A 20775-nucleotide genomic window follows, 5' to 3' on the forward strand; every position below is an offset into this window, starting at 1 on the left:
CCTGACCTCAGGTGATCTGCCTGCCTCGGCCTCCCAAAGTGCTGGGATTACAGGGGTGAGCCACCACGCTCAGCCTATATTTTATTTTTACTAGTTTGTATTTAAAGTAACCTTGAGATTTAGATGGATACCTTGTTTTGTTTTCTAGGCCATACACCAGAGCACCCTAGAAGGTTTAACTAAAAGAATGCTCATGTTTGACCCAGTTCCTGTCAAGCAAGAGGCCATGGACCCTGTCTCAGTGGTAAGTTTTCCAAAATGGAACACCTCGCCTTACTTTTTCCAAGTGATGATAACATTATTGTGTGTTGAATTATTCCTTAAAATAACTCATTACTTGACAGGCGTTTCATAGGCAAACTTTTTCTCAACATCCCTAGGTATGAGTGAGGGAAATACTGTCCTAGCTGCTATGGGTCCTTTAATAAATGGGGTCTGTGCTTCCTTAAGACCTGTGCCTGGCGTCCCTGTAAGATATGATCAGCATAGGACTTAGGCCATAGGCAAATCCTCTCGGGACAGAAGTAAGTTTACAAAAATTCCTCAGCCCTTTTGTGTGTAAAAATATATTAAGAATAGAATGATTTGCTTAAAACCAATGACAACAGCCATATGGAGCTGTGACTATATGAGAGATGACTGAGGGAAGCCAGCGAGAGAAAGAACTTGGCAGTGAAGACAGAATCTCATTTACTTGGAAGAGTCTGGCTGTGTGGGAATTAAGTTCATTGTCCTTTTCAGCACCTTAGCGCTAAGCCAGCCCCTCCTGTGAGCCAGGCCACTAGCTGCTTTTAGGCCACCAGGGACTAGCAAGGTTTCTGTGGGTACAACATCAGTGCCATGGAGGCGAGACATGGTGACAGAAAAAGGTGTCTTGACTTCAGAGACGGGAGTGGTTTCAACTTGAGAGATCTGCTTGAGTGAATATTGGATAACAAGGCAACGCCCCCACTCTGTCTTGCTCTTTTCTTCCACGGGCTTGGAAAATATTCACAAGGGGGAAAGCTTGGCCCGAGTTGTGTATCTGAAGGTTGGTAATAACACGCTTGCAAAATTAGATCATCCTTATGCATTGGCTCTGGAGGTTCCTGCCAAAAATGTTTATACAAGACACGGGGGTCACTCTGAGGCCCTTGGAACTGAGTTGCCATGGATATTACTAAGCCAGTGAAGTGTTTACCAGTATCTATAATGGGAGTTAAGTCAGAGGGGCTTTAAGGAAATAACATTTACATTCCAGCATGATAACTGAATAGCTGAGTGTCTGAATATGGTAGCAACTGAGCAATAAGGATTTTATTAATCAAAAAACTAAATTATTCTTTTTTTTTTTTTTTTTTGAGATGGAGTCTTGATCTGTCACCTAGGCTGAAGTGCAGTGGTGTGATCTCAGCTCACTGCAACCTCCATCTCCAGGGTTCAGGTGGTTCTCCTGCCTCAGCCTCCCCAGTAGCTGAGGCGCCCACCACCACGCCCGACTAATTTTTGTATTTTCACTAGAGACAGGGTTTCCTCATGTTGGCCAGGCTGGTCTTGAACTCCTGACCTCAGGTGATCCACCTGCCTCAGCCTCCCAAAGTGCTGGGATTACAGGCATGAGCCACGAGCCTGGCCAGAAAACTAAATTACTTCGAATGTTACATGGTACTGTCACTGTATTCATCAAATCCCCCTCCCCGCCATTACTGCATGATCATGTTAGAGGAAAATGAAGGTATAAAATTTCCCCATTAATTATATTCTTGAAACAGGAATAGATTTTTAGCACTGGAGAATATGATTCATTTTACAAATGGTGCAGAGCCATCAGTGATGCATTTTACTGTTCAGTGTATTTCCAGTGCTTTTAATCAAGCATGAAAATCAGGCTCAAGAGTCCAATAGAAAGCTAAAAGGAAGATCCACATTGCTAAATTGGTGTGATATGTATAATTAAGTGCAAGGAAATACACTTAACCGAAAAAAATGTAGAGTAAAATGAATTTGAAGTAACTGTTAAGCTTGTATTGTTGTAACGTGTTAGTTAAAACACGAAGTTAAAATATGTAGAAGTGTTTTTGCAGTTAATGATCTTTTTCTCCTTCATGTGCTAGATTTCAACTGCAACTGACATTTTTAGAATTGGGTTTCACCGAAAGTTAACTGTCAGTCCTTAAAATGAAGGTGTCTTTTTGTTTTTTGTTTTTTGTTTTTCTTGTTTTGGTTTTAACTTTTATCAGCAGGAAGTATTTTTTTCTTAATTCAGTACAACCTCAGTTAACAGAAACATTTGAGGAGTGGGGTGTTAAAATGATTTTACTTTAAAAAATTAAAAAGCTTTTGTTCCTACTCTTAAATCTTCAAATTTCATCTCTTCTGCCTTCATAGGCCAAGTGTATTGAACCTAATTGATTATTCCTTTTTTTTTTTTTTTTCTAAATTCAGTCTTTGACCTGAAGATCAAGGTCTTTGGCTATTCAAGTCAGTGTTGTAAACATTAAGGCACAATAGGACATTGTAAAAATATTTTTAATTTCTACATATGAATAAAAATACTTTATGATAACTTATTTCTCCCCCTCTTCCCGCCCTCTAAAAAGACAGCACAGCAGAAGCAATCTGCTCATTTGGTCTTTTGCTATGTGTCGTTTCCCTCTTAACCAAATATAAGCCCTCATACTGTTCTCCACTAAGCCTTGTGCTGTGAGGTTTGGGGTCACCCTATTAAAATTTGCAAGAATGGGGAACAGAGTAGACTTTGCCTCCCCAAGTCTGTGCCTTAAATCTCTGCTACTCACTGTCCACCCAGTGTTGGCAAATCACCAGCAGCAACCTGAGCTTCCAGTTTTGTGGGGTTTTCTGTTTTTTGGGTTTGTTTCAAAAAATTACAAAATATGAAACTGTGTAAAAAAAATGCATATGTACATAAATTTTTTTTTTTTTAACCGTTTACCAAAAGATTGAAAATTAAAGGATTTAATTCAGGAAGTTAGCAAGAAAACAAATTGCAAAAATAAAACAAAAAGTACTCTTCTATTCCTGTAGAAAGATTACTTTTGAAGACGGGATTAATAATATTCTGTCATCTAACAGACTCTTTATAGATAGGAAAGTTTGTCAAATGAGTAGTTTCCCCTGCGGTGTTCTAACAGAAACTCTTCACAGTGCTTTCAAGCCTGGTAGAAAGAGCTTTCTACCTCTGTTTCCATGGGGGTGCATGCCATTTGCTCTTCCCAGAGTGTGTGTTTATACATGCGCCACGCCTTCCTGTGCCTGGAAGCCTCTCTTGGATGAAGATTCCTTTGACTTGCCCTGTCACGGACATTCGCTTTTTTTCATGTTGATGAATAGTGAAATAGAGATTTCATCCACGTTTCAGTCACTTCATCCACCGAAACTCTTACAATGGAAAACTCACCAAAACGATTCCTAACAAAACAAGAAACGAATGCAATTACCACCGCAGCATAAAGTGATAGAGCTTTGAGAAATTATCTAAACCTTGTACCTCTTTCCCGGTCACAATTAAAATCATTTTCTCAAAGTTCAATACAATTAGTATATTTTTCTTTACCTTGTCAGTAGTAAAAACCCTGCTAAGAGAGTGTGTTAATTTACTCCACATTCATCAAGTATTAATTGAGCACCTATGCCCGGCCCTCATCACCTCACACTGCAATGAGAAGCAGCAGTCAGCCAATAAATGCACACTGGGCGTATGAACATCTGAGTGCATGTTACAGACAGAAAGAACTTTTCCTTATAGCAGATTGGTGGTTTTGTCAGGGGAAAGTTTGTTTTGGTTTGTTTTTTCGTTTTGTTTGGTTTTGTTTTGGTTTTGAGACAAGGTATTGCTCTGTTGCCCAGGCTAGAGTGCAGTGGTGAGATCACTGGGCTCAAGCAATCCTCCTTTCTCAGCCTCCCGAGTAGCTGGGGACTACAAGCAAGCACCACCACACCCCCGCTACATTTTGTTTTTTCTGTAGAGATGGGGTCTCACTATGTTGCCCAGACTGGTCTCAAACTCCTGGCCTCAAGCAAACCTCCTGCCTTTTCTATAGAGACAGGGTCTCACTATATTTCCCAGGCTGGTCTCAGACTCCTGGCCTTAAGCGATCCTCCTGCCTCAGCCTCTCCAAGTGCTGGAGTTGTAAGTGTGAGCCACTATACCTGACCCAGCTCTTGTGTTTTAAGCCCTTGTGATCCCCAAGTGGGGGCCAGAGTTGGGAAGGGCAAAGCCCATGTCTGTGTCTTCTCTTTGGACTGCTCTGCTCCAGGACACAGGACCTCTGGGGCTAAGCAGCGTGCACAGAGGGCACTGGAGGTCCGTCCATGGCCAGAGGCACATTTTCTGCTTCATCAGCACTTGTCTCTGATTTGGATTTGGGGCAGTAAAGCCGTGCTTGTGTGCATTGCTTTGATAGAACATGGGAACAGTCTGGAGCAGAGGGGAAGACTGTTACCAGGTGGTACCTGCCCAGGGCACACACCCTGATCACACCCCGTGCCAGTCCCTACACCACACCGGATTGTTGGAAGCTGATTCCAAAAGCTTGTGTGCTCTACCCACCCAGATAACATGAACCGTTTGAGGGGCCACATTTCGTCACCCTTTTGTGAGGCCTTGGGCTGGAAACAGTTAATTATCTGCCCAGAGTTGGGTGTCTGTTTGCAAATGTGTCTCCCCACAGTTAGTCTTATGACTTACAATAATTGCACATCTAATAGAGGGAGTGAGGGCATTCATATGAGAACAGACATATCAGCAAACTGATAAAACTTAGCTTTACATGTGGCTTTTTCTGTCTTAATGGCTTGAGAAACCTGAGAATATTACTAAGTTTGCAAATCTGGAGGTTCTAAATTCCTTCTCTTCCAAAACTCGCCCCATGCATAGAAAAATCCAGCAATGACAGCCGTAAAACTGTGTCCGCATTTTGCTTCCCATTTAGCTGCCAATAACTATTGGCATTAAAATCTAGGTCATAGGGAGGTCTTGGAAGAATTGGATTGAACATAAGGGCGAAGCTACATTTTGGTCAACAGAAGAAATGCTGCCTCCCATTTCCTAAAGGTTTTCTTTTTCTTAATACCAGAACCATTGCCCTTTGGAGAATTATATGAAGCACATTAGACTTTAGGACTAGGGGAAACCCTTCTCCCTCCTGTATTTATTCCCTGAAACTCTCCAATGTACATGATTTATAGTGTTTTTTGTCGTTGTTAATGAACCTTGTGCCTCTTTTAATAATACCTATCTTAATATTTAAATGTAAATCTGTTGAACACTTAGTGTGGCTATGTTTTGGACCTCTTGTGTTGGTACTGTGCGTGCCTGGCTTTAAAGAAAGGTAGAGAAGCTTTTCTTCATTTGATCCTTGATGTATGACTCAAAGCTGTTTTTATTCATTTTGCGTTTTGTGATTTTTATATCCTTCATTTTCTTGTTTTTAAGCAGCATTAGTGTGAAAACTGGCTGGGCGTGGCGGCTTATGCCTGTAATCCTAGAACTTTGGGAGGCCCAGGCAGACAGATCGCTTGAGCCCAGGAGTTCCAGACCAGCCTGGACAAAACCTAGGCTCTACCAAACTGCAAAAACTAGCCAGGCGTGGTGTCACATGCCTGTAGTCCCACTTTCTCCAGAGGCCGAGGTGGGAGAATCATGTGACCCCAGGAGGTCAAGGCTGCAGAGAGCTAGGATCATACCACTGCACTCCAACCTGAGAAAACAGTGAGACCCTATATCAAAAAAAAAAAAAAGAGAGAGAGAGAGAAAAGAAAATTGTTTTTCCCTCCTTTAAATAGACCTTTAGTGTCTTTGTTTTATATCTCTGTCATTTAGAGTGTTGCTATTCAAAAGGTAGTCTATGGCCCCTTGGTTTCCTCCCCAGTAATTCAAAATTTGCATTTTAGCAGGTGCCCCAGGTAATTGGATGTGCACAGTAACGTCTGAGAAGCTCTGGTTGGGAGCGGCAGAGCCCGTGACAGTGAGCGTTTCTTGTATAAGCAGGGACAAGAAGGGACTTAGGGCAGCGTGTGTTAAGCTCGTTGCGTAGCTTATCCCATAACCTCACAGCCTCCTGGAAGGTGGGGCTTCAAAACAACCTTAACAAGTTTGCCATATCCTCATAGTGCCTGCACTCCTAATACGTCGTCAGTAATTTTTCCTGCCTTCTTTTACAGAATTGCCTTTTCACATAATACATTTAAAGGCAAACTTGGTGCTGCTACTACAACGTATACATGTAACAGTTTTTGCTGACACATACAAATAAACACCTAACAATTTAACTTAGGGTATGCTCGTCGTGTACCCCACCTAAAAGCATCTTAGGTACGCCCTGAGTGATGTGCAGCACGCTGCAGGAATCCCTGTTCTAGGAAGTTACACAGATTATAGCAGTCTGGATCAAGGAAGAACAGAAGATAACAAAGCATGATCTTAACCATGAGGACCTGATAAAGACAAACACAGTGATGTGATAGGAAGTTTCACTGCCTGGCTCCTCCTCGATAGTGTGCCGCTCTGCAGGCCTGGAGCAGGGACTGGGCATCTGGAATTTTCCAAACACAGATGATTCTGATGCATGGCCAGCCGGGGATTCACCCAGACCAAGCCCAGAGAGCAAAGGGGGTGACCTCAGTAGGAATCCCCGTCAGAACCGTTGCTGCCCCACAATCATAACTCACAATAGTGGCCCCTACAGGGGCTTAGGGGACCCAGAAATGAATAGCGCCTTTAGGGTGTTTAATTATAAGGTGCCATTGGGGGGGTTTCTTTGTTGCATCCCGAGTTAGTATTGCCTCTAAATCATAAACACGTAGGACTTTAGAACTGGAAGAGAAGCAGTATACGTTGTTTATCACTGTCGGTGTCAGCCATTCAGGTACAAAGAATTTTCTGCAGGTAAGCAGGCGTGACACACAAAATTTCAGTTTCCCTAAAATGCTGAGTGAAGAAGTTGGTTTATCTTGTTTAATTAAAAATTATGTTGCGTTCTACAAAGAAAATTTACAACAAAATGTTAGTTAAGGAATAGAAGTCATTTAGGTGAACTCCATGGTCAAGGATACTGCCCGTAGTGTGAAATTAGGATGATTGGTTTTTATTTATTTATTTATTTTTTGAGACGGAGTTTCACTCTTGTGACCCAGGCTGGAGTGCAATGGCGCGATCTCAGCTCACCGCAACCTCCGCCTCCTGGGTTCAGGCAATTCTCCTGCCTCAGCCTCCTGAGCAGCTGGGATTACAGGCACGCACCACCATGCCCAGCTAATTTTTTGTATTTTTAGTAGAGACGGGGTTTCACCATGTTGACCAGGATGGCCTTGATCTCTTGACCTCGTGATCCACCCGCCTCGGCCTCCCCAAATTGCTGGGATTACAGGCTTGAGCCACCGTGCCCGGCCGATTGGTTTGTATTTAAAGCTGGCAGATGAAAGTTAGGTCATCATGATCTTTAAAGAGAGAAAGGTGTTTGAAGATAAATGAGGTCAGTTGTGTATCAGATCTTGGGAAGGAAACACTCTCTTGTCTCCTCTGCTCTCCCTTGTTTGTCCCCCAGCCTCATTTGATGAATGGGTAGCAGCGTGTGGAGGAGAGAACACGGGGCCTCAGCTTGTGTGAATGACCCTGAGCACCACATTTCCTTATTCGAGTCATAGCACGTTAGCTGTTTCTTATAGTTCTGTGTCACCCGCAGACTTGGCATTCAAGCCTACAGCTTCATTCAGATTCTGAATAAGAACATTGAGCAAGTTAGGGCCAAGGACCTAATTGCCCCAGTGAGGGTGGCCTTCAGGACAAAGGTGTGTACAGTGACTGACCTCCTCCTGGTTTGCCTGAGACTGTAGAGTTGCATGGGATGTGGGACTTTCAGTGCTGAAACCAGGACAGTTAAGGCCGACTAGGATTGTAGGACAGTTAAGGCTGACTAGGATTGTTGGCCAGTCCTAGGCATGGATTGTTCAGCTGCTGAAGCCCTTCAAAAGAAAGATACTGTCTGTTATGCAGCCCCATTCTTCCTTATTATATACAAGTATGATGAGCAATCAGTATCCTGCTGAAGTTAAAGATACTACTTATCCTGAGAAATCAATGTCCTGCTGAAGTTAGACACTAAAGCTAGAGAGCATTTCCTGCTCATCAAGAAACCCCACCAGAAAAGCAACAGGTTGGTTTGGCTTGGCTGGTTCTTGGTGAACCCTACCTCTGACTCCTAATGATAATGGCCCTCATGCCTGTGCTAGCGCCTGTCTTAAACTTTTGCCAGGTATCAGCCTTAATGTTTGACACAGGAATCATCTCGGGATTAAATTTCAGATTTTTCATGTGCAGTCCTGACCACATTGATCTTAGTTTTAATGTTTATGAGACTGCCTCTCATAGCATTTTCTTTGTTCTTTGTTTTTTGAGGTTTTTTGTTTGTTTGTTTGTTTTGTTTTGTTTTGTCATCCAGGCTGGAATGCAATGGCGTGATCTCGGCTCACTGCAACCTCTACCTCCCAGGTTCAAGTGATTCTCCTGCCTGAGCCTCCCAAGTAGCTGGGGTTATAGGCACCCGCCACTACACCCAGCTAATTTTTGTGTTTTTAGTAGAGACGGGGTTTCACCATGTTGGTCAGGCTGATCTCAAACTCCCAACCTCAGGTGATCTGCCCACCTCAGCCTCCCAAAGTGCTGGGATTACAGGCGTGAGCCACCACGCCCAGCTCTTGTAGCATTTTTAATGTTGTTGAGAACACTTCTCTGAGAGCATTTTTTTAAGGTCAAGTATATATCGAAATCTAAACCACTTGGTAAAGCCCATGGGATTAAGTGCCTTGTTAGCGTGTTTTTGTCTTAATTCGTGTTTCAGGTCAATGCACTTATTTGGCTGTTGACACTTGTTTTCCTTTTCGTATCCTGCAGTCATACCCATCGAATTACATGGAATCCATGAAGCCCAACAAGTACGGGGTCATCTACTCCACACCTTTGCCTGATAAGTTCTTTCAGACCCCAGAAGGCCTGTCGCACGGAATACAGATGGAGCCAGTGGACCTCACGGTGAACAAGCGGAGTTCACCCCCTTCGTCGGCTGGGAATTCACCCTCCTCTCTGAAGTTCCCGTCCTCACACCGGAGAGCCTCGCCTGGATTGAGCATGCCTTCTTCTAGCCCACCGATAAAAAAATACTCACCCCCTTCTCCAGGCGTGCAGCCCTTCGGCGTGCCACTGTCCATGCCGCCGGTGATGGCAGCTGCCCTCTCGCGCCACGGAATACGGAGCCCGGGGATCCTGCCTGTCATCCAGCCAGTGGTGGTGCAGCCCGTCCCCTTTATGTACACAAGTCACCTCCAGCAGCCTCTCATGGTCTCCTTGTCAGAAGAGATGGAAAATTCCAGCAGTAGCATGCAAGGTAAATTCCGCCTCTGCTCCATGCCGCTGCACTTGCCTAGCATACTGGCGCTTCACCACACGGGCTGGGTGAGGAGGCACGGGGCAAGGGCTGTTGAACTCCTCAAAGGAAATACTCATCTGCCTAAGGCGTTTCATTTTTTCTTTTTTTTTTTCCCTAAAGTGTTGATACTAGAAGAGATCCCAAGAATCAGGCTTGTCCATTTGATACCATGACATGATTACTTTGACTGTATAATAGTCAACCTGGGGATAGAAAGAGCCTTGACTTTATGTTGCTTTATTGAATGCCAACATGGTTCTAGGTACAAAAGGCATTTAATAAATACCTTTTGATCGTGGTGAAAACTAATGCCAATCAAAGGCCTCCTTGTTTACTAAGTGGTCATAGACAGGACTATGGAATTAAAAGGAAATAATCCAGAACTGTAAGAACGAATCATTTCAGGGCTGGTGTCTTAGAATCCAGGTCCCTGTATTTGCTGCTTACTGGCAAAATGATGGTCAAGAGAAACAAGAATCTCCCACAGATTTGTTCCTGCTATAATTCTGCCAAAGGCAAATGAATTTCTCATATCTGTATAGTAGATAGGAGCTACGCAGTAAGCCTTTATAAGCTGAAATTGGTAAATTGTATGTGGAGTGACTTTTCTATTTTTATTTTTTAGTACCTGTAATTGAATCATATGAGAAGCCTACATCACAGAAAAAAATTAAAATAGAACCTGGGATCGAACCACAGAGGACAGATTATTATCCTGAAGAAATGTCACCCCCCTTAATGAACTCAGTGTCCCCCCCGCAAGCATTGTTGCAAGAGTAAGTATATTTAGGTCTACCTGGCATTTGCTTAGTAGCGTGCATCTTGGAACCTGGAACAGAAGCACAAGATTTCACATACGTGATGTGGTGTGAATGACCAGGAATGGCTTATTGTCTGTGGCCGCCTCTGGCCGGGTATCACTGGCCAAGATAGGAAAATCTCTTCAAAAACAGTATGCTCTCTGTTACACTGACATTATGACAAAAGTTACATCAAGTTTTCATTGACTCAGTCATCTGCGATTTTGCACCTTACCACATGAATTATTTTTGTTTTCTTTTTTCATTCTTCCAGGCTATGTATACATAGTTCTTCCATGATGAGAATCCCTGTGTAGGTTAAATTTGGTGTTCTCTGGGTCATAGAAAGTTTTCATGTGGACACACATAGTCCTCCCAGCTGTCACTTCTAACCTAGTATATTGTTTCTATTATGGGGAATGTCTGTAATCACTATCTGCAGGCCAACCACAAGCCCAGAAGAGATGCTCCAGAACAAGTCCTGGAAATAGTGGTGGCAACAGAAAGTCGTCTGTGCCCAGCATTGAAAGAACTATTCTCTGGTCTTTTTAATCATGTCTGCCTACAGAGTGTATAGTATCCTGTAGTACTGCCATCCAGTAGGAAGGCTGTGCAGTACTGGTCAGCATCCAACCACCTGAATGGTGGTTTCTTGTAGGTCTAACGTGGTATAAGGTGGTAATGCCACACACAGGTTCAGTAACCTCATTTGTAAGATCCTGTTGTAGATAACCTTGACCTCTACCAGTGATTACATACACTAAGGGCAGGGTTTATAGTTGCTAAGAAGATGGTCTTCGGGTCCAACAAGGATCCCACCTCTGCTCTTTACCGTATGTATGATCTTGGACTACTCACTTAATCTTGCGGCCCTCATTTCTGTTTTCATTATTGATTGTAGTTGTTGTAATTGTCTTGTGTTAATGGGTGCTTCAACATTGGATTCAGCAGCCAGCTTCCTAGTACAAAGGCAGCAGTTAACTCCACGAGGTCCCCTTCCATCATCTTCCTGCATCATTTTCCTCCAACTTGAATAAATGTTCTACCCACCTTTCTCCTTTATCTTCTCCAGCCCCTCTGCCCTGGTCCCTCTCACACTTAATTCTGCAGCAGAATGCAAATTCTCTGATTTTAGAGTAGTTACTTTATGGTAACTTCAAATATATCCTAGTTTGGTGTCCATATTCAGCTTGGGTAGGTGCCTTCATAGTAGCTTATGGATTAATTGTCCACTGCACCCAGTGATAGTCCTTTTTGGTTTGGATTGTCATATGCTCCCTGATAGATGAAGAAGAGAATGACTCTCAGCCAGCTGCATGAGCAGGTAGGGAGAGAGAGTCTCTGATAGAATTGTGTGTTGTTATTCCTCTCAATCACATAGTGCCCTCTTCCCTCAAAAAACCTTCCCAGGTATTATCAAAGGCATGATGTCATTCGTCCACAACAAGCATGTGGGAGTTGGAGCAAAAGGCAAACTGATTACCTAAGACATTAGATAAGTCGCCTGTAATCACACGGCTGACAACTGAGGGAACCTGGGCTTGATCTCCTGCTTTCAAATCAGGGCTTTTCCTGGCGTCTTGTCATATCCAACCCATGGCATCTGCCCATGCACTCAAGTGAAAGGAAAACATGACTAAGCAAAATGGAAAACATGACTAAGCAAAATGGACCCATCTTATAGGTGGAATTAACTCTATGTTGAGGGACGTCTCTGGCAAGATAACTAGCAACAGGGCATGCACTTATAGTTGTTCCTGCATGGGTGATGAAAAAGATGCTATAAAACTAAATAAAGCCAAGTGCCTCCATAGGGAGGGATCCGTTGACAGGACAAGTGTTATTCCAAAGTCTGGCGTCTTGCAAATTGCAATGTAAAACATTGCAGAAGATTTGAAGGCACTATTTTGTGCTTTGAATGCTGCTCAAAAGAAAACACTTTTTTCTTATTTTAAGTAATAATTCTTTTGATGATCTCAAGCCCAGTGGCTTTTAATGATTAATGAGTAATATGCTTATTTTAATGCTGTCCTAAGAATGCATTTTGCATCTCAGAAGAATTCAACAGATTAGCCACAGCTGGGACATGTACTCTTTAAGTAATGTTCCCACAGATGTGATTAAGTAATGTCTTGGAGTGTGCCCAGTAGCAGCCCACGTAGGAAACCAGCTAGCCAGGAAAGAATCACTTGAAACTAGGCGCTTAGTACCACTGCGGTGAAGCAGCCCCAGTAATAATTGCCTTAGGAAACCCTTTCCAGAGGCAGGCTCCAAAGTGCAGCTTTGAAATCCATTTGCTTGATTGTGGTGTTACAGCTTTAGGATTATTTATAAAGGCACTCAGAGGTACATCAAATTCCTTTTGTTACAGATTTACAAAAAGATGTATTTGTTCCAAGTATATGAAGCTATATTTAGAACAAAAAACATAAGGATCAGAGTTCCCTATTGAGTTGTGTATGTGAATTGTAGCAACCTTAAAGATGGGCTGTGTCAGCTCAAAACAGTGGACAGATAGATGTATTAGCTCTCTAACTTCTTGGTTGTAATAATCCCAAACCATTACTCTTTGAAAATGGGAGTGGAGACCAAAAAGTGTGAGATCCCAACACTCTTAATCTAGCCTTGGCCTGAACCAACACCAGTCTCTTAAGAGATGTGGCAGCTAACTGTGCTCAGAATGTTTGAGGGACACAGCTCAAGCAGAGGTATCCTGGTTTGGGGACATCCTCAAAAAACTAATGAAAATAAACAACCATAGGGTACAAAGTTACAAATAGAATATTTTGAACCTCAGTATTCATGACTACCATTTAGTAGCTTTATCTTGGGAACAGACATTGTTCTGAGATAGAATCTTCTGAGATAACATTATCATCATCCCCACTTTACAGAAAGGAAACCATGATACAGAGAGGGTGAGATCTTGGCCCAGGATCACAGAGACTGTCAGTGACAGGGCTGCGATTTGTAATTGGAGCTCACAGCCTTTGGATGCACCTTTACCTATAAAATAAACAACTGGAAAGGGCAGTCAGAATTACTGCACAGAAACGATTAGATTCCCAGCCCATAAACTCTAATAACTGGGAGAGATTTCTAAAGTTATCTGAGAAAGATAGTCTCCCAGTATCCCAAAGACATGCAAGTTTTATGGTTAATCATGAAATTTCCGCCCTGACATTTTATTTCCTGAAGTTCTTTTAATGGAGATGAAACATTTTCATTAGATGGCATTAAAGCTGAAAGTTAAAAATAAACCGAACTATTTTCTTTTCATCGAAGGATATTAAAGAATAATTCAGCCTTATAAAAACTGTGTCTGTAAACCTCTCACTTTGCTGTGCTCTGCTATTTGTTTGCACACACACATATAATTGAAGTCCTTGTTCTTTTTCCCCTCTTCACTATTTTATGTTCACTTTTCCTTGTATGTAAACTTGGCCTATTTTATCCATCACTACCCCCCTTCCAGATATTAGAGTAGGAAGGTGAGAGTCAAAATTGACACTTTCCTTTGCTCATAATAAAGCGTGAGAAGTAAGATCATGTAAGAAACACACCTTTTATTCTTTTGTAGTCACTTCTTAGCATACTTGAAAAAGTTATTGACAAGGGATGTGTATTCAGATATTTACCAAGACAAGTTTTATATCAAGAGACTCCCTTTTGATTTTTATGGATAAATTTGTTTTATCCTTTTTCTTAAGCTCACGAGTTAAGAGTGTTTACTCTCATCATATTCTTTTTTCCTTTTTACCCATGTTTTTTCTCCCCAAACACACTTAGGCAAAATATTCCTGCATTATCTGGAACGTTTTAGGAGCTATAGATTCAACATGAAAGAGAAAGAAGTCTTTCATGACAGTTAGAGGCCGATGACATACACTTGTGATGTATCAAGTAATTAGTCACTAGGAAAGTGAATGAACAGATTAGAACATTTTAATTACTTACATTAGTCAGTGGGGGAAGCCTGAGAAAACTTGACAGACTTTTCTCAGTTCCTCCAGCTCCCTTTTTTCTCCACCATCTTCTTGTGGAAAAAGAGAAAGCTTAGATTATAAGATTTTTAACAGGGTTTGGTTTTGAATCCACGCAGGGAAGGTGCAAGCTCAGGAGTGAGAGAGAAATCAGGCCGGAAGAATGGCGGTCCCGTGAGGGAGCTGGCACCACGTGAGCCAGCATCATGGGTGACCACACTGCATTGAAGTTCACCCTCATACAGGAATCACAGTGACAGTGGAGGTTTGAGTTTGTGAAGACAGCAATGCCAACTTTTTTTTTTTTCCTTTGGAAGAGCCGGCATTTGAAAATTGCATGTGAATTGGCAGTCTCTAAGGGACTCCAATTAAATGCCAATTATATAAAGGATAAAAACGTAGATATACTCTACCATGTGGTTTCCTGAGACTTAGGAGTTTGATCTTTTCCATTTTTCCCTAGTGAACAATAATGAGAATCAGAGCAGCCTGTGGAAAAATACAGTGTTCAGCATTGCCTGGAACCATAAGATTCTATAAATAGGCAAATGTTGACTGAGGGAAGGAGCCTCCCCAGCACTCGGCGCCAGCCTCTAGAGTAGCACCTAACCCTTCTGACTGTCATTACTTATCTCCGTGTCTGTCTCCCCCTAGAGTGTGAGCTCCTCGAGGGCAGGAACCCTGTTTTTATTCATCTCTGTGTCCCGGTGCCAAGCACAGTGCCTGGCTCATGGTAGGTGCCCACGCAGTGTTTGTTGAATGAATATAGCGGTGCTTCCTGGGTTGATCAGCTAATTTCTTTTTGTTTATTTTGTTGGGATTTTTTGTTTATTTCTGCCCAGTGTTGTTAATGCTTTTAGTAGACCGATGAAAAAGAAAGAGCGTGCTCTCAACGTTTTGCCTTTAACCTTGGCTTTCACAGGAATCACCCTTCGGTCATCGTGCAGCCTGGGAAGAGACCTTTACCTGTGGAATCCCCGGATACTCAAAGGAAACGGAGGATACACAGATGTGATTATGATGGATGCAACAAAGTGTACACTAAAAGCTCCCACTTGAAAGCACACAGAAGAACACACACAGGTATTAGAAACCCCAGAGTCACTTTATCTTTCTTCTTAAGATGTATTAGAATAGAATACAAAGGTCGTTCCCATGAAAGTTTTTTCAGGCATCTTGAAAGTTATCATAGTTGTCTCCAGATGTGTCGTCTCCCCATGAGTTGTGCAGAATGAAGAAGTTGCTAATGATTTCCCTTTGTAATAAGTTAGAATAGATTCAAAGTAATCCCCGTAATAAGGCTGCTCACAATCACTTGCAGTTCTGTGCTCTCTAGCAAAGGAGGGAGAAAGAGTTGGAGCCTTTGCTGCCGGAACAGGGGAAGTGCTTTAACAGACGACCATGTGGCCTTCATATGAGCTATTTCCCATGTATACATTGTAAATTTTTGAGAGTGAAGAACGGTCTTTGTGCAGCACAAATTAATGCAACAGGGCCAGGTACAGTGGCTCACGCCTATAATCCCAGCACTCTGGGAGACTGAGGCGGGCAGATCATGAGGTCAAGAGATCGAGACCATCCTGGCCAACATAGTGAAAACCTGTCTCGACTAAAAATATAAAAATTAGCTGGGCGTGGTGGTGGGTACGTTTAGTCCCAGCTACTTGGGAGGCTGAGGCAGAATTACTTAAACCCAGGATGTGAAGCTTGCAGTGACCTGAGATTGTGCCACTGCACTCCAGCCTGGCGACAGAGTGAAACTAATAATAATAATAATAATAATAATAATAATAATAATAATGCAACAGTTTAACACAATTCAGATAGAAGACTGTCCTTGAAGGAAAGAAAAGTGAAGAAATTTGGATAATATGCATCATCTAAAATTGAGGAATCCTTCTGCCATTGCCTATCATATTGGTTCAAGGATTTCTTCCATCTTGCCTAATACTGAATATAGAGCATGAACAGCCAGATCATAATAAAGTTATTATATAGCCAAGAAAAATATGAAATTGGTCTCAGTCCCGAACATTTTGGTAGTCAAACATCTTAAGGAAATAATACAAAAGTGTTTTAACAGCCAGGTGCAGCAACGTGCATCTGTGGTCCCAGCTACTTGGGAGGTTGAGGCAGGAGGATTGTTTGAGCCCAGGAGTTCAAGTCCAGCCTGGGCAACATAGAGAGGCCTTGTCTCTTAAAAAAAATTTAAAATGAACTGTTTGAACAGCCTGATTGACTATTCATGGTGGTGATGTATATACAGTAAGGCTCATCTCACCTCAGGCTCTTCGAGGTGAAATTCTAGTTTGACAGCAGTTTACATCTGTGTGCATTTTCCTTAACAGTGTAGGTTGCTGTTCTGAGTCTTGCAAATCACTTCTACTATGAAAACTTCACAAGGAAGAATCTGGGGTTTGGAAGAGAAAAGGGAAGGAAAGTGTCTGGCAAAATGGAAGTGAAATTTTTAAGTGAATCCTGGGAGGAGGCAGAGAAAGCTAACAGCCACAGAGAGAGCTGAGGGTGATAACCTTGTGTCTAGAGGAACGCCCAAGCAGCGAGGCCAGTCAATGATTACTGAGGACATCGTTGGGGCATGAGTGGGGCCCGAGAGGTAGATGTTACCAAATTCCAGCCTAAAATTAAAAGACATTGAATATTTGGATGACAGTTTCGATACAGGAAAAAATGCCTCTTTGTGTGTATATTCTGTACCAGGAAGCAGATAATAGAAATCCTAAATATCTCATTGAAATGCCCAAGGAATGGTAATCCCTCAAGGCTTCTAGAGAACAAGGGGTGTTAAGTGGGAGTTAATTTGTCATATTCATGACCCTTATTACTAATTTAAAGTGTAAGATTGCCAGAACAGCCTTTTTATTTGTGCAGGTCTCCCTGCATCCTGGTTCTCCCTGTTATTTTCTCACAAGAAACTTCTGTTCCTCATCTGTAAATTATCCTCATCCTACAGGAAGGGGTTGTAAAAATCTGGCTCAGGACAGATGGGGAGGAATTCGTATCTTTTAGTACCCCTGAATTAAAGCATTATACTTATGCATAATTGTTATTGACTAAACAAGATAATAAGATGTTAATCCCTAACAGATACTTCCAATTGTTAGAGATTTCATATTTTTAGAAAACTATTGAGAAGTTTAAGAAAATCCCACAAACTTTCAATTTGGAGTTCTCATTAAATGAATAACACTGCATATAACTAAGCTCCCAAGCAGATTTAAGATTTGGAGATGTGCAAATACAGATCACCATGCGTTGATTCACTATATGGTGGTCCCTCCGAATGGATTTCAGTGACTCTGTTTTAAAAACTCTTAAAATTCTCCTCCTGTTTTTTCAGCAGTGAGCCAATGAAACATAAGATATTAGTTCCTGTTTTTTTCTTGCTTCACCTGCAGTAGTTTATAATACACTGTGTTATTGAAGAACAAACGTATGAACATATGTTGGAAATATATTCGTCAGGCATAAGCTCAAAGATCTTTACTGCCTTTACCAAAAAATTTAGCTCTTTTCTTTTGCCTTTTGCAGGAGAAAAACCATACAAGTGTACATGGGAAGGATGCACGTGGAAGTTTGCTCGGTCTGATGAACTAACAAGACATTTCCGAAAACACACTGGAATCAAACCTTTCCAGTGCCCGGACTGTGACCGCAGCTTCTCCCGTTCTGACCATCTTGCCCTTCATAGGAAACGCCACATGCTAGTCTGAATGCCCCTGTGTCCTGCCTCAGCGTGACTCCCCACTCACCTGGCTCTCTCTCTCTCCTGCCTCCCATTATCTAACACATTTTTTACATGTACATTTTAATTTGATTCAGCTGGTCTGAATCTCTGGATTTATATCATTCAAAACTTCCATATGGTCAGTAGTAGATGTTCCCTAATCCTCCCTCTCCTTACCACGGGTCAGACCTAAAGAATGTGAACACTTTTTTTTTTTTTTTTTCTGGGGATGCTAAGCAAACCCTTCTTATAGATACGTTTAATGTAATAAGAACAAGGGAACATGTAAACTAACATAACCAATTGTCAGTTCTCCATGTATTCCTCAAAAGAATGTCAGAGTAAATGTATTAGAAATACAGTATCCAGACTGCTAGTCCTTGCCAGAGACATTCTTACCTCTGCCCTGTGCTAATTATTTTATGCTTGACAGTGAAAAGAAGGGTGGCCCCTTGCACCGGTTAGCTAGAAAGAAGTACAGCAAGATTTCAGTCTAGCGCAGTCACCGCTTCCGTCACCCTTCACATATCTTTGTCAACCTGGATCTTAGACTTCAGCTGAATTGAGTTCTTTGCCCTCTTTTGTGACTGCAGCTCATATGGAGGTCTTTGCCACCAATGGGAGATGAGCCCAGGCTTTCGATGTGGGCAGATGATGTGTAGAGTTCAAGGGAAGGGTGCTGTGCTTTCATAGCACGGAGTTGGAGCAGAGGGCCAATGAGCAGGGGGAGCAGAAGAGGCAATTCCTCCTGGGCTGGGGGTTGTCAGTGTGGTTTCAACATTTAGTTAGCTGTGCGCAGCATTCCCAGAGCTTCAGGTTCTGCATACTCAGCTTTGCAGAACCCTGCTGCAAAGCCATACACCGATGGGGTTATCCATGCAACTGTCTCCATTCCTACAATGTCCTTAACATGAGGTCATCAAACATCAATAGTAGGGACTCCATGGAATATTTGCCCAGTAATGGTAAGACACGATGGTTCTTCTTTTACCCAATCTGCTTAGAGCTTTTTTGTGTAAACAGGGAAATGTTGAGTGGTACTTGTATTCCCTTATCAAATTAATCACATAGCTTTTATACAGAAACTCTTCTGTGTGAGCTGTAAGGTGCCAAATTGACTGTCATTTGTATTCATGACGCATACCGTAAAGCATCTGCTAATGCTTTAATAGATTGATTTAATTAAGACCTGAGCGACCCTATTTGTAAATATAACTAGTTGTGAAGCACACATACCTTTATTTTGGGAATTTATGAAAAAATATAGAAAACCACAGATCAGGGATTCATATATGTAGCTCAAAAATTCCCAAAAGTTTACTGTTAGAGCTGGCAATTTTCTATCACTATTTTAGTGTCAGAAGAAACTGAAAATGGCTCGCGTTTATGTTGAAGATAAATAGCACCATTTATTGGGGGAAGTTATTCAAAAGCAGGCTTTTGAGCATCATAGTCTAAAATAAAAATAATTCATACATAGAAATGTCATTGGTCATGAATTTGAAGAAAGTGAGCAACAGTCATTAAACGTGGGTGCATATAACCAAATTCCCCTTCATCAAGAATGGAGGAGAAGAGAGAAGAATGAAATCCTGAAGATTCATCCCAGCCACAACTCAGGATCCAACACAACTTTAACTGGGAGGAATACAGTGTTTCGCCATTTTTAGAACATCTGTGAATGAGTGATTCCGGAGGCCTGTGAATTGTGTGGGGAGCTTACTTTGATGGCACTGTTAATAAAAGTCGTAGGGACTGTGCAGAGGTCCCACTCATCTGCCCTGTGAACCAGCTGTGAAGACACAGTTGAGAAATGCAAAGAAATGTGTTATCTTGGCACTTGGGTTTGGTTTTCTTTTTTTTTAAAGCACTGCAAATTGGTTTTTTGTTGTTTTTTTTTTTTTAAGCTAAAGTTTTTCTCTTTTGCAACTATGACATGAATTGAGTGATAAAATGGCTCTTTGAAAAGTAGGTGTTGTCTGTATTGTAAATGCTTGGTCATAATTCATGGCAGAGTGTTCATTTCTTGAGATGGTTCTTCCACAACATGCAAGAATCAAGATGGAATGCAAGGAAAACCTTCTTGTTTTGATGGAGGTAACCAGTTTATGTGTGTTCCAGTCCATAGAGAAGTGGGGAAAGGGCGAGAAAGGATCAAACTGATCTAAGATCAGCTCTGAGCCCGCGTTCAGTGAATAGTCTCGTGGGCATCTCATGGAATTGATGCGTTTGCTGTGGCATATATTTTGTTCAAAAGATTTTAAGCAAGACTTGGCAAAGACTCCTATGTTACTGTCCAGCTTGCTTAGATTGTGTTAACAGTTCATTTAACAAAGATCCATTTTAACTGTGGAGCAAAAGCAACCCAGAGCGGCCATTCTCTATTCCCATGCTGGTCAATATGCTTTTATTACCAATTGGCCCTTACCAAACTTTTCTTATATATATATTTGTATTTTACTATGATAGTTGAGAAATTTAGCCTCTTAGTCATTTTTAGCTGTTATTGTGGAAGACCTCAAATACAAGATTAGATGCCCTTGAACATGTTTTAATGATGTGTCATGTTACTATCAATGGTGATTTCAATCACAGTATTTTAAATTTATGAGAATGATTTGTAAACATGAAGTTGGTATTATGTAAATTGTTTGTTAGAGAATTTCTTCAGTTGTTACCCAAGTGTCATCCTAGAGAAGTCAGAAGAATCAGAATCCATCATATTTTAGAGTTTTGTGAATCGACATCAATGGGCATTAACATTCTAAATTGCTTGGTTTGGAGAATGTGTTAGCAGCATAGCTATATTCAACTAAGGAGATGCT

The 20775-nt window shown here is 41.8% G+C and overlaps 1 protein-coding gene across 4 annotated transcripts in view; it reads left to right on the forward strand.

Moving 5' to 3' along the window:
• Positions 1–20564, forward strand: part of KLF3 (KLF transcription factor 3) — a 37144-nt gene extending 16580 nt beyond the window's left edge. For all 4 annotated transcript variants that reach the window (XM_039468301.2, XM_074396003.1, XM_010338188.3 and 1 more), the window contains exons 2-6: positions 149–244; positions 8891–9380; positions 10048–10198; positions 15128–15288; positions 17755–20564. In XM_039468301.2, the coding sequence (XP_039324235.1) occupies positions 188–244; positions 8891–9380; positions 10048–10198; positions 15128–15288; positions 17755–17936 (1041 nt within the window). In that variant the 5' untranslated portion in view covers positions 149–187 and the 3' untranslated portion in view covers positions 17937–20564. The remainder of the gene's footprint in view (positions 1–148; positions 245–8890; positions 9381–10047; positions 10199–15127; positions 15289–17754) is intronic.
• The last annotated feature ends 211 nt before the right edge of the window (positions 20565–20775 follow it).

Source organism: Saimiri boliviensis, chromosome 3 (genome assembly GCF_048565385.1).
Source record: "Saimiri boliviensis isolate mSaiBol1 chromosome 3, mSaiBol1.pri, whole genome shotgun sequence".
In the NCBI taxonomy this organism is placed as follows: Eukaryota; Metazoa; Chordata; class Mammalia; order Primates; family Cebidae; genus Saimiri; species Saimiri boliviensis.